At 33.7% G+C, this 14,402-nt stretch overlaps 1 protein-coding gene across 1 annotated transcript; it reads left to right on the forward strand.

The window, feature by feature from the left end:
• Positions 1–3: 3 nt before the first annotated feature.
• Positions 4–11,248, forward strand: LOC148600247 (eukaryotic translation initiation factor eIF1-like). The gene is made up of 4 exons (XM_088559529.1): positions 4–170; positions 4,891–5,054; positions 9,325–9,456; positions 11,021–11,248. Exons 1-4 carry the CDS (start codon positions 134–136, stop codon positions 11,033–11,035), a joined length of 348 nt encoding a protein of 115 aa, XP_088415655.1. The 5' UTR covers positions 4–133; the 3' UTR covers positions 11,036–11,248.
• Positions 11,249–14,402: the final 3,154 nt, after the last annotated feature.

Below are 14,402 nucleotides of genomic sequence, written 5' to 3' on the forward strand. Positions count from 1 at the left end.
TTACAATTGTTTCTTCAACTTCCGGTTGAATTGGAAGAACGTAAACAAATCTGAAAGTTTTCCAAAAGAAAAATCCATCATAATCCTTTAAATATATTCTTTTATTGGTGTTTTTGAATACATAAACGTTTTTATGACAAGTATAAGTAATACATTTGGTCAAACTCTTGGTGAGTAATCGTTGTATGAAGAAGTTTTTCATCATCAGCTGATGTAAAAAATATTTCATCATATTCAGTATGTTTCAATTTACAAATGTATCGATGTAAACATGCCCATGCGAGTGGATTTAGTCATTCTCTGTGGAGCTTGAGACTTATGCTTATAGATCTATATGTCTTCTCAAAGACAATCTTTGTGTTATGACAACATGAAGTAAATATTCAAGTTTCATATACTGTCACCAAAACTTCAATTTTCCAGATTACATAGTTTTGTATGTATTAGTAATGAAATCAGTACACCTATCATGAATGAAAGGAAAAAGCTCAGTTTATAAATGAGCATTGTACATATATGTTAAAAGCTTGCAATTATCAAGTATGTGAGTGGAAGGCTCAAAATATCAACACAAAGAAAAATGAACACCCTAAGTAAATGTACACTAGTGTCGCTACACTCAGCGACTTGTGTTTCTCTAACACACAAGTTGGAGTTTTAAATCTGTGTTAGTCGGTGAAACACAGTGCCAGTCTAATTTTTTCACGATGAAATGTGTTACACCCACCCAGCTGGGACTTTGTACACTACTGTCGACCAAACTTAATTTCTCCCCTCTTCACAGTTGAGTCACTCCCATCCTACACTCCACCAAAGTAAAAACCAGTATAATGTTGCTCAATTTCAATAGTTGTTAATATTTTTTTTCTGTCCTTTACTGAAATGTTATTAAGCTGGTGGAACCGTTTAATATACCTTATAACCTCTTTCAAAACTTTTAACTTATATACTCACAACTGTCAAAAAGTGTTTGCAGTCCTACCACAACACGTGTTACTTCCGTAGTGGTATTCAATGTGGATCCTGAAATATTCGAAAGATCTTTTGGAGACAATCAGTTCAAGACTATTATCTGAATATAATAGCATTAAAACCTGTAATTTTTCAACACTGTATACTTCTTTTCCCCATACTCGGTTAATATCCCAACTTAAAAACATTATACATGTACATCATTGTTTTTCCAAAAAAAGATGGTACACCTAGATACAAATATATAGTTCTTGGTAGAGAATCCTCACACTTTGTAAGAAATAATTCCAAGTCATCTTCGAAATACATGTATACAAAGGAAGACATTGACAAAATGCTGGAATTTTTAATTGACATATTTGTCCAGTGTGGTAGATGTGTTTTTCAACAAATGGTCGGCATTCCAATGGGAACAAATTGTGCTCCTTTACTTGCTGACCTATTCCTTCACTCTTGTGAGGCTGACTTCATTGCTGATCTGATCTGAAAGAAAGAATATTGTTTGCCTAGATCCTTTGATCTCAGTTTCTGCTATATATATGATGTATTATCTTTAAACAATCCTAATTTTGGGATTTGATACATCGCATCTACCCCAAAGAACTTGAGATAAAGGATACTAAGCAGGCACTGTGAAGTCAGCCTCATATCTTGACCTACACTTAGAAATTGATGGTAAAGGAAAACTATTGACCAAACTTTCTGACAAACATGATGACTTTTCAAGATTGAAGTCATCACTACAGGAGTTTTATAGTCATCGTCATGAACATGATGAACTTGTGGATGGTTATGGTATATCCATCTGCACCATGAAAGCTGATTTATTCAGCGGGTCATAGTTTTCCTTTCCTTGTTAGCCTACCCTGGACTTTTTATGAGCAACTTGGCAGGTGTTTCTAGAAAAGCAGAGGACGTTTACTCTACCAGTGCACCTGGTCCATGCTCCCAGTTTTTGGTGGAGTCCGAGTTGCTCATTTGCTTTTGTTACTTTGCATGTATGATTTTAGTTACTTTATGTTCTTTGTTGTGTATGTCTGTTTTCCATGTCTGGTCTTTGTCGCTAGATTACATTCTTTTGATTACCACTGTAACCTTGGTTCTCTTGATTACTCTTGCATAAAGACAGGAGAAGTTAATTACACACAATTTTTAAAATGGTGACTCCACTTTGGAGAGTGGAGACACTGTGACTCCACTCAAAATATCTCCACTGTGAAGAGTGGAGAAATTATAATTTGTGTTGATAGTAGTGTATATTCCATTTGTTAATTGTGTAAGGAGAACCACTGACCTGGGTGAAAAATCACCCAGCACGGTGAAGTTAATCTCATTGATCTTCACAATATGGACGTTAGTACCCGAGCTCCCAGGTTACTGACCTCCAAAATTCACTTGGGACCCCAGAAAGTCACAAGTTGTCTGGAGGACAGGTGAAAATTCTTATCCAAATGCCAAAGTCGATACTAGTTGATTTGTCCAGCTTTAATCCATGGCGTCAGCACAATAAAATAGTGGTTGAGACAATTAGCACGTGGTATTACCGTAATCTTCCGTGTATAACACACACTTTTTTTCAACACTAATCTTTGCTCCAGAAGAGGAATGGTGGTATACACCAAAACAATGAGTTACTAGATTTTTTAACTAAAGACAATTTTCAAGTCCGTAATTTTCAGGAATCAGAACCAAAGTCGTTAACTAAAAACTACATTGAGCCATTGTATTTTTGAGAACAGTTTTATTTGAAATACACAATTAAAGTTTTACTGCCATTTAATAGTTGTTTTATCCATCAATGGCGTTTCCTTGCATTTCATAGCTTGTACGAAAAACCATGACTAACTTCTTACTGTTCTCTCAAAGTCGTCTAATTATAACTTCTTCACCTGTGTGCGATGGAGCGTTAAATACACAATACCGGGAGTGCCAACCTGTCCCCGAGCCCACTGTCATTTAATTATCAAATGACAACAGATCAATTTAAAAGGTGAAACAATTATTACTAATTCTTTAATCCGCTTGATGAACTGTTTCCAGATGTCAGATATCATTACACAACTTGGCAAATTAAAACATTTATTTATAAACAGTCAGACTTGACGCCATTGTTTTAGTGAATTACCTGAAATGTAAACATTTCAGCCCAATCAGATCCAATACATCGCTATTTATAAACTATTTTAATCAATAAATGGCTTGCAAATGCAGGGAAACATACAAAATACTTTTATTTAAAAGATTAATGATGAAAAGATACGCATTTCGGGGATTTACTGGAATCCTTTCATCTCAATGTGGTCTTCTGCTGGTGATTTTTCCTCGCTTCCCAGTGCGCATTTTACATGGAAACTAACTTTTTTTTGCCGATCTCTCTTGAAGGGGGTGCACGGAATACACAGATGCATGTAATACACGGAAGAATACGGTAAAGACCGACAAATATAACGTGAAAATGGTAACAAAGACATGTATTGTTGATACATACTTCATGAATTTCCTGTATTGAATAATTATAATTAATTGCAGTTTATATGATGACCAGACATGCATCGGAGACATTGTAAACAATATGTTCATTTAAATTTCTAAAAATAGACAACTACATATATATATGTGCGAGGTTTGTCAAGGGATTATTTTTCTATGGGAGTAAACTTCAGTTGGCTTCAATGAAAGTTTGAAACCGTTAAACAAAACTTATTATTAAAATAAAGATAGGCCTCAGTGTTCTAGGATCCTAAGCCTATATGTAAGTTGTATTTGAAATGTACTTCAAATAAAAAATTCTCAGAGTTAACTTGAAGCACTCAGTGGTCGAAAATGACTGGCTGAGGACGTCGTCTCGTCCTCGTTTGGACAACGTCTTGTAACTTATATAATTATTACTGACAATGTTCCCAGTCCTGATTAAGGGCTTCTACTTTACAATTCTCATGTAAACATTATCTTGGGACCTGTAATTACTTTATTTCTGGAAAAGTTGTTCAATTATTAAAACTTTAAGAAACTAAAAGCGTCACCAGACTGTTTTTACAAGTCAGTCACTCGAATCAAATTACAGAAATCAATGTATAGTGTTTTATTAAGTACTATTCTGTGTAAGAATCAGGCAATGGGTGGCATATCATATTTCTCAATTTGGTCTGTTTTGCCAAAAATATATTCAATTCATTTAGAAAACAAATGAAAAGCTATTTAAATTTATCCTGAAGCAAATGTGACGTAGATATTTTTTGACTGCTTATATAAGGAAAAAATGCGGGAAAATGCAATAAAATCTCATGTGTTTTTTCTTTCATGTGCCACACCTTATACACATTTTGCCTGATTCTTAGACGGAGAAGTACATGTTTATAAATAGTAATTATTAGTTTACAAATGCAAAATTAAAATATCAAGATTGCATTATTACTTGTTAAAAAAAGGAAGTAATATTTCTACTTGATATCCCCACTCATTGGACGTGACTGTAAATAAAAAAACAACACATCAACAAATGATAAACGTACAAAATATGAAAAAATAAAAAAAAAAGATGATGCCAAATTTATAATTACACGACTTTTTTTCATCTTAACTGGAGTGCTTCAAATTACCTGAGAAACAGGAACACTATACATATCTTACAATGAATTCCCCGTTTCGTCTCATTGAATTTTACGACTATTGCAATATACAGACAGTCGGTGTTGGCTAGGTGGAATCTGGATGGTTAGCACTCAAAATGTCGGTGTAACACAGAGTTTCACTCAGTGCGGATGATTGTTAGAGAAACAAATGTTGCTGAGTGTAGTGTACATGTATGCCACAGATTGGTTTTAATTTAGTGAGCATTTTTACAGTTTTTCTAGTTTAAATGTGCATGTCCTTGTAAGTACTGAACATCTTTTCCACATTAGTTACTTATTATTTTAGACCCTTTTAAGGATGCATCAGTTGATGAAGATGGAACGGCAGGAGTACAGGAAGGATTGATACACATTCGTATACAACAAAGAAATGGAAGAAAAACACTCACAACTGTCCAAGGAATATCACCGGACTATGACCTGAAAAAAATTGTTAAAGCTTGTAAAAAGGTAGTATGTTGCAGGGATGTCCATGGATCAGAATGAACACATGGCTTATTCTCTGGTTGGACAATTTTTTTTATTATAGCGCCTGTTCTTTCGCGCAGAAAATGACTTGCCAAAAAGTATAAGTTGAATGTGACATATTTAATAGCACAAGCTACTTATACAACATAGAAACCAACAATGGTATTTTTTTCTATCTGTATTATCTGTTTCAATTATAACAAGGTAAAGTTTTCCCTTACCTAGGCTTGACGGTCCACAGCTCTAGAGAAATTAAAACCACTGGTAGGTGTAGTCATTTTGTTGATACCATTAAACCATGTGCATTTAACAAGTTCTTTATAATTTAACCACAAAAAACAAACAAACAGAAAATCGTCGTTTTCGTCCAAATTGTGTTTTTAAACAACTTGTTGGAACTTTCGGGAGTCGATCCATCGCATTTTCATAAAAGTTGGGCAAATTAAATGGCTTTGCTCTGTCAGATAATTGCTGGGATCGTTAAGGCATTGTTGTATGATCGTCTTCCTCCCTCTCCGATCACATCTATCTTTATCAAATTGAAATAAACTCTTGATAATTTCTATATTTTATTAAGTGAAAAGTTTTCAATTTTTGTTCATTTAAAAAAAAAAACAGTAGAAAAATCCAGCTTTATATAATCTTATTGATTTTGCCAACGATGATAATTGTAAATTTGACAGATCCGAGATGTGTTTACACATGTGTTTCACTCTCTGACACATTAAACCCCTGTAAATTACCAATCAAAACATTGAAATTACTGTTAGAATTAACACATGTGCCAATCATATAGATTTATGAGAGGTTTAGGTGAGTAATAAACAAGAGTAACTGGGAAATACAGTGCCAATTTGCAATGCATGATGCAAATTTGAATACATGGCGCACACCAAATGAACATATGGCGCTCGTTTTGAATTCATGGCGCAGTGCCATGCAAAAAGAGGCCGTGGAGAACCCTGATGTTACTCATTCTTAAGTTTGTATTTTACTGTGTACATGTATGTTTAGTCTTGTCATGTGACACTGTTCAGTGTAATTTGTGAGAATGGGTCACTAACTTGCATTCAAAAACTAAGGAAGAGATTTTTATAGAGTAAATTCTACAATCTTATCATTCAAGGAAAACGTTTTATGCTGAAAAGCATTTAGATTTTTTTGTTGAAATAAATAGAAAAAGAGATAACAGTATTGTTATTGAATAGTTTTTTAATTCTGAAAAACAAAATACATGTAATGTATGATACATGTAATTAACATTGCATTTCATATGATATATGATAAGCTTGAATATCGGCCAAAAAAATACAGAAGCTTCACACGAACCTGATTTTCTTCCGCTGTAAAGAGGAATTCCACTTCAAATCGGGTGCTCTGGAAGGGTAAGCATGTCCTGCTTTGTCATTGGCACCTGCTATATTACAACTTAGTATAATCTGGTAATCTAGCAATTATAATGCAATTCCACAGCTATTGACATCAGGGTGTAATCATTCATTTTTAACTAAGTATAATTTGCAAGTGTAGTAGATAACTTGGAAATAGTGAACAAAAAACCAAAATTGTATTGATGTAACAAAAAAAAATCACCATAAAAAGCATTGAAGTACATATACATGTATGCTTTGTAATTGCAAAGACAGATTTAGGCGTTGAGTGGGCACCGCCCCCTATAGTTACCCCAAAAAGTTTGTTGAAATAAAGAAATGCAGGCCCTTCTTTGATCAGTCAAGCGTGCTCTCAGTTCTCGATTTCTGTATTTGCCCTTGGAACAGAATGTTAAGCTACATTGTATACTGTACCATGTAAATTCAGTGTACACCAAAAAGAGGCTAACACTTGTATTAACAAGGAGGAACTTTCACATTTTATTAAATAGTTACTTTCATGTCTGATACATGCATATGAAAATCATGTGGACAATGAAAATATTAAAATTACTTGATATACAGTATACATGTTTGTGTATATTTAAACATGTACATATGTACAAATAGATATGCAACATGAAGTAGTAAACTAATACATTGTACTTTTTATTTGAACATGGCTGGTACATTATAAACTTACATCATGTGCATTATTTTTCCCATAAGCTTTGTTTGCAATAATTAAAAGAAATACTGTTCCTATAAAATTGTGATGATTTTGGAAATTCAGTGTCAACTTGCTTGAATATTTGTTACATTTCCTCATACACTGCACCTCGTGGTATGCATTTAATTTATAGTAAGAGTTGCCCAAGTTTCCATCTATCTTTTCTCAGGAAGCTACAATGTATACAGCATCACACTGTCACATACTCCTAATAAGGCTTTCATTGATATATATAAACTTGCTGAATGTAACTCTTCAATTTCAAAACTTGAATCCTAACCCCCTTATACTGACATCAGTGGGAAGAAGGAAATTTTGCTCAATGTATTCTCAAATAGTAGAAATGAATTTGAATGTAAATGTGATTTTTCTCATTTATTTTTTAGCTCTCCTGGCCGAAGGCCATGTGCATTATTGCCATCACTTGGCGTCTGTCGTCGTCGTTAACAATTTTTCAAGACTCTTCTCCTCTGGAACTACTTGACCAATTAGAACCAAACTTGGTATGAATGTTCCTTGGGGTATCCTGCATAGAACTGATGTGGATATTTTTGATCTGTAGGAAAGCATGACCGCCGTTACTAAAAATAGAACATGGGAGTCAGACAGTAGTTTTTCGCATATATCTCCAAAACCGTTAGGTTTAGCCAAATTCTGACATGGGATTAAAGTGTTCATCATGATGAGATCTATCTGCGGTCTATTTTTCATTTTAATCTATTACACCATGTTGGAGTTATTGCCCTTTTTCAACGTTTTTTTTCTATTTTTAATGTTATTTCTTTCAAAAATCTTCTTCTCTGACACTACTTGACCAATTGGAACCACACTTGGTATGAATGTTCCTTGGGGTATCCTGCATAGAACTGATGTGGATATTTTTGATCTGTAGGAAAGCATGACCGACGTTACTAAAAATAGAACATGGGAGTCAGACAGTAGTTTTTCGCATATATCTCCAAAACTGTTAGGTTTAGCCAAATTCTGACATGGGATTAAAGTGTTCATCATGATGAGATCTATCTGCGGTCTATTTTTCATTTTAATCTATTTCACCATGTTGGAGTTATTGCCCTTTTTCAACGTTTTTTTTTCTATTTTTAATGTTATTTCTTTCAAAAATCTTCTTCTCTGACACTACTTGACCAATTGGAACCAAACTTGGTATGAATGTTCCTTGGGGTATCCTGCATAGAACTGATGTGGATATTTTTGATCTGTAGGAAAGCATGACCGCCGTTACTAAAAATAGAACATGGGAGTCAGACAGTAGTTTTTCGCATATATCTCCAAAACCGTTAGGTTTAGCCAAATTCTAACATGGGATTAAAGTGTTCATCATGATGAGATCTATCTGCGGTCTATTTTTCATTTTAATCTATTACACCATGTTGGAGTTATTGCCCTTTTTCAATGTTTTTTTTTCTATTTTTAATGTTATTTCTTTCAAAAATCTTCTTCTCTGACACTACTTGACCAATTGGAACCAAACTTGGTATGAATGTTCCTTGGGATATCGTGCTTAGAACTGATTTTGGGATTTTTTATCCTTTGAAAAGCATGGCCGCCATTACTAAAAATAGAACATAGGGGTCAGACAGTAGTTTTTGGCAAATATCTCCAAAACCATTAGGTTTTGACCAAATTCTGACATGAGGTAAAACTGTTTAGCATGATGAGATCAAACTGGTCAAATTTTCATTTTAATCTGTTCAGCCATGTTGGAGTTATTGCCCTTTTTCGACGTTTTTTTGTTACTTTTTTATTATTTCTTTCAAAAATCTTCTTCTCTGACACTACTTGACCAATCGGAACCAAACTTCTTATGAATGTTCCTTGGGGTATCATGTATAGAACTGATATGGGATTTATGATCTGTTGAAAAGCATGGCTGCCGTTACTAAAAATAGAACATAGGGGTCAGACAGTAGTTTTTCACATATATCTCCAAACAGTTAGGTTTCTTACTCTTAGGACTACAAAAGTCTTTAGGCATAAAAATTACTGACAAAACATTGATGGAAGAAAATTCTTTGACAAAGTTACCTGTACATAAATGCAGAATCCTCTTAACTATAGCCATCTAACTCCTCTTACATTTGTAAATAATAAATTTTCATAATAAAACCTCTGTATTTTTTTTTTCTGACAGGAGTTTGCATGTAATGGAACAGTTGTAGAACATCCTGAATATGGAGAAGTCATACAGTTACAAGGAGATCAGAGAACACACATACGAGATTTCCTCAAAATTGTTGGCATAGCAAGAGAAGATCAGTTGAAGGTACATGAAGATATATTAATTCTCCAGTCTCGATCCATATTATTGTGTAGCTAGTTTAGTTTAAAAAGTTAAATACTACCTTATAGTTTAAACATGATTAATTGTCAAAACAACATCAATGAGATCAATGTAGTCTTTTCCATATAAATTTCTGACAACAAGACTGAGCTTAAAAAAATTAATGAACTTATATAGCAATCATTGGCACGTTGGGCAAATTCTGTAAGCCCACCAGAATTTGTGCCTTTCATGGCTGCTGGGCTGGTGTCAATTTCTAAGACTGAAAATGCCTTTTCTCTTTAACATGATCACTTTAAAAAATGCCTTCTCCCTTTAATGTGATCAACTTGAAATACCTTCTCCCTTTAATGTGATCAACTTAAAATGCTTTTTCTTTTCAACATGATCAACTTAAAAAGCTTAAATTCCTTTAACATGATCACCTTAAAAATGCTTCCTTTTTTAACATGATCAACTTAAAATGTCTTATCTCTTTAACTTGATATATTACCTCACAAAACAATAATGTACATTGATGTATCCATAATTTTACACAGAGATGAACAAGTAATGATAATTAAGAAGGAAAGGAAATAAAGAAACAAAATAATAATACAAAAAATGAATGAGAAATAAGAAATATTGAAATAACAGAAAAAACAGGAAGTTGATTTTTAACCATAAAAATGCCCCATGCAGGTCTGGGTGTCATAAGAATAGGCCCACAGCAGTACTAAGCTTGTTGTAAAAGGCAACTAAATAGTGCTCAGAACCAGGGGCTAGGGCCCTCTGCCCACAGAGCAACTGGGTTGTGTGCCCCAGGTGGTGGAATGGGGTACCCCTGGCATGTTACATGCTGGGGTCGTCAGGCCATAATACAGAAACCATAGTGGTGCAACGTGTTGGGAAAGATGCCACATTACTAGCATGTTTAGGAACCTTTCTGTAGTATTCTATTGGAGTAGGAACCATTGGACTCCACTACAGGAGGCTAAATTGCCTGACCTTACCCATATCTCCCCATTTCCAGTGGCAATCATTTTTTGTGGAAAAGGTCATATCTAAGGGCACTACACTTGTTTCTTATCTACATGTAAGTGTATATTACATTTTGTAGCCACTCTCCCACTTTGTAGAGGATAGAGGGATTGTTTCCTTGTTGATATTTCATTTCTTTATGACTTGAGAAAGTTAATTGAAATGGAAATTTTTGTACAAGAGATATTACTCAGTTCATTTTTAGAAGGGTTTAAAGTTAACACTTCAATTTATATTGATAAAAATTTAGTCTTAAACTTTCTGTGACACTTAGAAGATTAATATGAAAAAAAATATATTTGTTGAAGAGTAATCAAGGGAACCAAGATCCTAGCAGATTAAATTAATGACTGGAAGAAAACAATTGTGGCAGTCTAGTGCTACACTTAACAAATCTACACAAGTTCCAGAAAGTAATATGATAATTATTTCTTCAACAAAGTAAAGTATTAAAAGTCATCCATGTTTATGGAATTAGATACACATACATTGTAACAATAACTGTATTTCATTTTATTTCTTTCAGGTTCACGGTTTCTAAAATCTGGAACTAATTTTCTGGACATGTATATCAAACCATTACTTGATCATGTGATTAACATCCTGTGCAACTGTCATGTGACAGACACGTGACAGAATAATGTGGAATATTTATCTGTACAGTTGTCAATTTTAAAAACTTTGCCTTTTTTTTTTGTCTTTTTACATGTACATGTATTGTATGAAAATGTATCAATAAATTATTGATAATTTGGATTCTGTTAGAGAGTGAACCAAGGAAAACTGACATTTCAGTGGTACATGTATACATATAGCATGTCACAGTTACAGAGAAAATATACTGGAAACTTAGAATGCTTTCCATTTTATGGTTTGTTCTGGTTAACCCACAGATTTGTGTTCCATTATTGGTTTGTACCCAGTGGTTTGTCTCATTTGGCGAACCAGTTGAACCAGTCGAACCAGAAGTAGAATTAGAGGAAGTTTTGCCCTTGTCATCTGTCCTGTATCAAGATCTTGGGCAGATAAGTACATGCAACAAGGGCAATATTAAAAGGCCAAATATTAATTTATTACATATTTTTACACCAGTAATGAATAATTTACATTTTTTCATTTTGGTACAAAAATCATAAAAGGCTAGTTTGAATTTGGGGGTTATGCTCGTTCACTGAGATTCTCATTAAATTCTTTTCCTGTGTTGTATATTTATTCTCAACTCAATCAAAATTCAGAGCTGTGAAGCACTTTTATTAATGTTTTTGTTGGATTTGAATTTTCTTTGTGCTTAAAGCAGCATCATTCTCCATTATGACAGCAGATGAATTGGCAACTTTTTTTTTTTCATTGTTCTTTATACTGACAGATATTTTCTATCTTGTGCTACTCCTGTGATAAATAAAAACGAAACCTGTGATTTCAGATGATGCTAAGTCAAAGCAACTGTGATATCGCCAATAAACAGAATACCTGTAATGTCTCCTAAATTTTGGATGGTTAGGTAGTTGTGAGGCAGTGAAGCAATGCAGTTTTTAGCTTACTTGGCCATAGCCCATGTGAACTATTGCCATCATTTGTCGTCTGTCGTTTTTAACAATTTTTAAAACCTCTTCTCCTCTGAAACTACAAGACCAATCAGAACCAAACTTGGTATGAATGTTTCTTGGGGTATTCTGCATAGAAGTGGTGTGGGGATTTTAGATCCATCGAAAAACACGTCCGCTGTTACAAAAAGTAAAACATAGGGTCAGACAGAATTTTTTCGCATATACCGCCAAATTTTATCGATTGCTAAAGTGATCTTCACGATAAGGCCTACTAAAGTCTGCATTTGGTCGAAGATGTGGGATGACTCCTTGTTAAAGTTATTATCCTTTGAAGTTGAAAAATGGTGTTTTTTTTTCTTTATAGTTTTCAGCCAATATTTTGATAACTATGATAGATGAAAAGTTTTAATTGCTGAAATGATAAGGCCTACAGGAGTGTTCATCGATCAAAGTTGTCAGATGACTCCTTTTCAGAGTTACTGCCCTTGAAAGGCAAAACATGATGTTTTTAGCAGTTTTCAGCCTATATCTTGAAAACTAATAGATACATGTAGAAAGAAACCTCTCAAATGATGAATTTATCCTTATGATAAGTCCTACCTAAGTCTTTTTTAGTCATAATTGTTAGACCACACTTTGTTAGATTTATTGCCCTTGAAAGCCAACAATTTAATGGGTTGGCGATTCAGGCTCCTGGGAGCCTATTCTTTTAAATGTAAGGACTAGCAAAAATGAAAGTTTTTTTTGTAGTAGGAAATTCGAATTTTATGTCATTACTTTCAATGACGTCAGGAAAGGTGGATTTTCTGTCTCAATACAAGTCACCAAATGATTACCAAAAAATTTTGTTAGATACTTACTAAGTTAGATAATCCTACTTCAGGATTTTACAGATTGAAATCTTGCAAGAGGAACTCATCAACTACTGAACAGATTTTGATTAAATTTTAGAGGAAGGTTTGGCATCATATGTGGGTTTTCTATAAATGAATTCACTTATTTTCTGATGCCTTTAAAGGGGTAATAACCAAAACAATATGTAAACCTGACCTCTCATATTGTCAGAGGGAGTTGAAGTCTACACATGAAATGTGGCTGTGCAGTACAGATTTTTGGTATATTTCATGTATTTATACTACATTCAATATAGTAGAGGATATTTAAACGTAAAACTGAATACATTGGTTTTCTTTGATGTTAAGGAACATTTGTAGAAATTAATTCACATTAAGAACTATCTTGTACTCTTTTTACACTGTGCATCAGGATAAATAAAAAGAAATAAAATATAAAAAATAACTATTTAAGGTACATGTACTTGAAAAAAATACATGCATAATGACGTCTCTGTAATTCATATACAATGTGGATAGAATAGCAGTTTGCTGATCTTTTTTTCAATTCAAACTTGTTTGAAGAATGCATGTACATTACATACATCGATTATGTTTAGTAAGATAGGTAAAAACCAATTTAATCCAGATCAGTAATGTGTTTTGGACCCTACTGCCATGTGATGTTGGGACATTAATTTACATAATATTTACCTCAATATATTATAATTATTCTCATTCCTTCGTTTTTTTTAGATTTAGATAAAAATGATATAAACGATATTTAATAGCTTGAAAACCTAGTAATCATTGACATTCGTGCAAAAGATGGAGATTTAAATATATACTTTTTCAGGGTTGTGAAGGTAAGGGGCCATGGGCAATTTGCCCCTCCTAAACCGATTTCATAAATCTTTTAAATTTTCCGAGTTTAAAATTAGGGGCCAAAGGTGGCCGCGCCCTTAAAGTCGTCTTTTTTAATTTTAGGTGTGGTTTTGAATCCCTGCCTGCATTTTCTCTCAGATTTAAGATATCTCTTACGGGTTTCGAGTTCAAAGGGGACCAAGCCTCCCTCCAAAATGGACTACTGAAAATTTTTGTTGCGATTTTGATTTTTTTATTGGATTCCACATGAAATTCCCATCCTAAATTCTAGAGCTTTAAAAACTAATATTGTGGCCACACTTGCCTAAAATGAACAGAGTTCAACTGGCAGCGGTAGTATCATGCTGCACCCGGCCAAGCTTTATATATCACATTCATTTGAATTCATAAGCTATGCGTCAAATATTTATTTATGATCCAAAATACAGATTGATATGAAAATTCTTATTAGATATTCACCAAAACTGGTATGATTGATGATTGGAATAACTTCTACAACATCCCACTTTTTGTAGAGCATGCTTGAATATAAGAACAATAGAACGTCTTTGATTTTTAGGATTTGCAGAATGAAAAACGTTTTCTGACTACAGTACTGATCTCTACAAATCATTCATAGATCAATTTAATTATACTTTTGGAT

The sequence above is a fragment of the Perna viridis genome, chromosome 13 (genome assembly GCF_037379345.1).
Source record: "Perna viridis isolate PV_CMFRI_1.1 ecotype Kerala chromosome 13, ASM3737934v1, whole genome shotgun sequence".
In the NCBI taxonomy this organism is placed as follows: domain Eukaryota; kingdom Metazoa; phylum Mollusca; class Bivalvia; order Mytilida; family Mytilidae; genus Perna; species Perna viridis.

What these genes read in the sequence shown, in the direction of transcription:
- LOC148600247 (XM_088559529.1), top strand. Translation starts at nt 134, where the DNA reads ATGACAAGTATAAGTAATACATTTGGTCAAACTCTTG. An exon ending in TACATTTGGTCAAACTCTTG is followed by an intron (nt 171 to 4,890) that starts GTGAGTAATCGT and finishes TTATTATTTTAG; the next exon opens with ACCCTTTTAAGGATGCATCA. An exon ending in TTGTTAAAGCTTGTAAAAAG is followed by an intron (nt 5,055 to 9,324) that starts GTAGTATGTTGC and finishes TTTTTCTGACAG; the next exon opens with GAGTTTGCATGTAATGGAAC.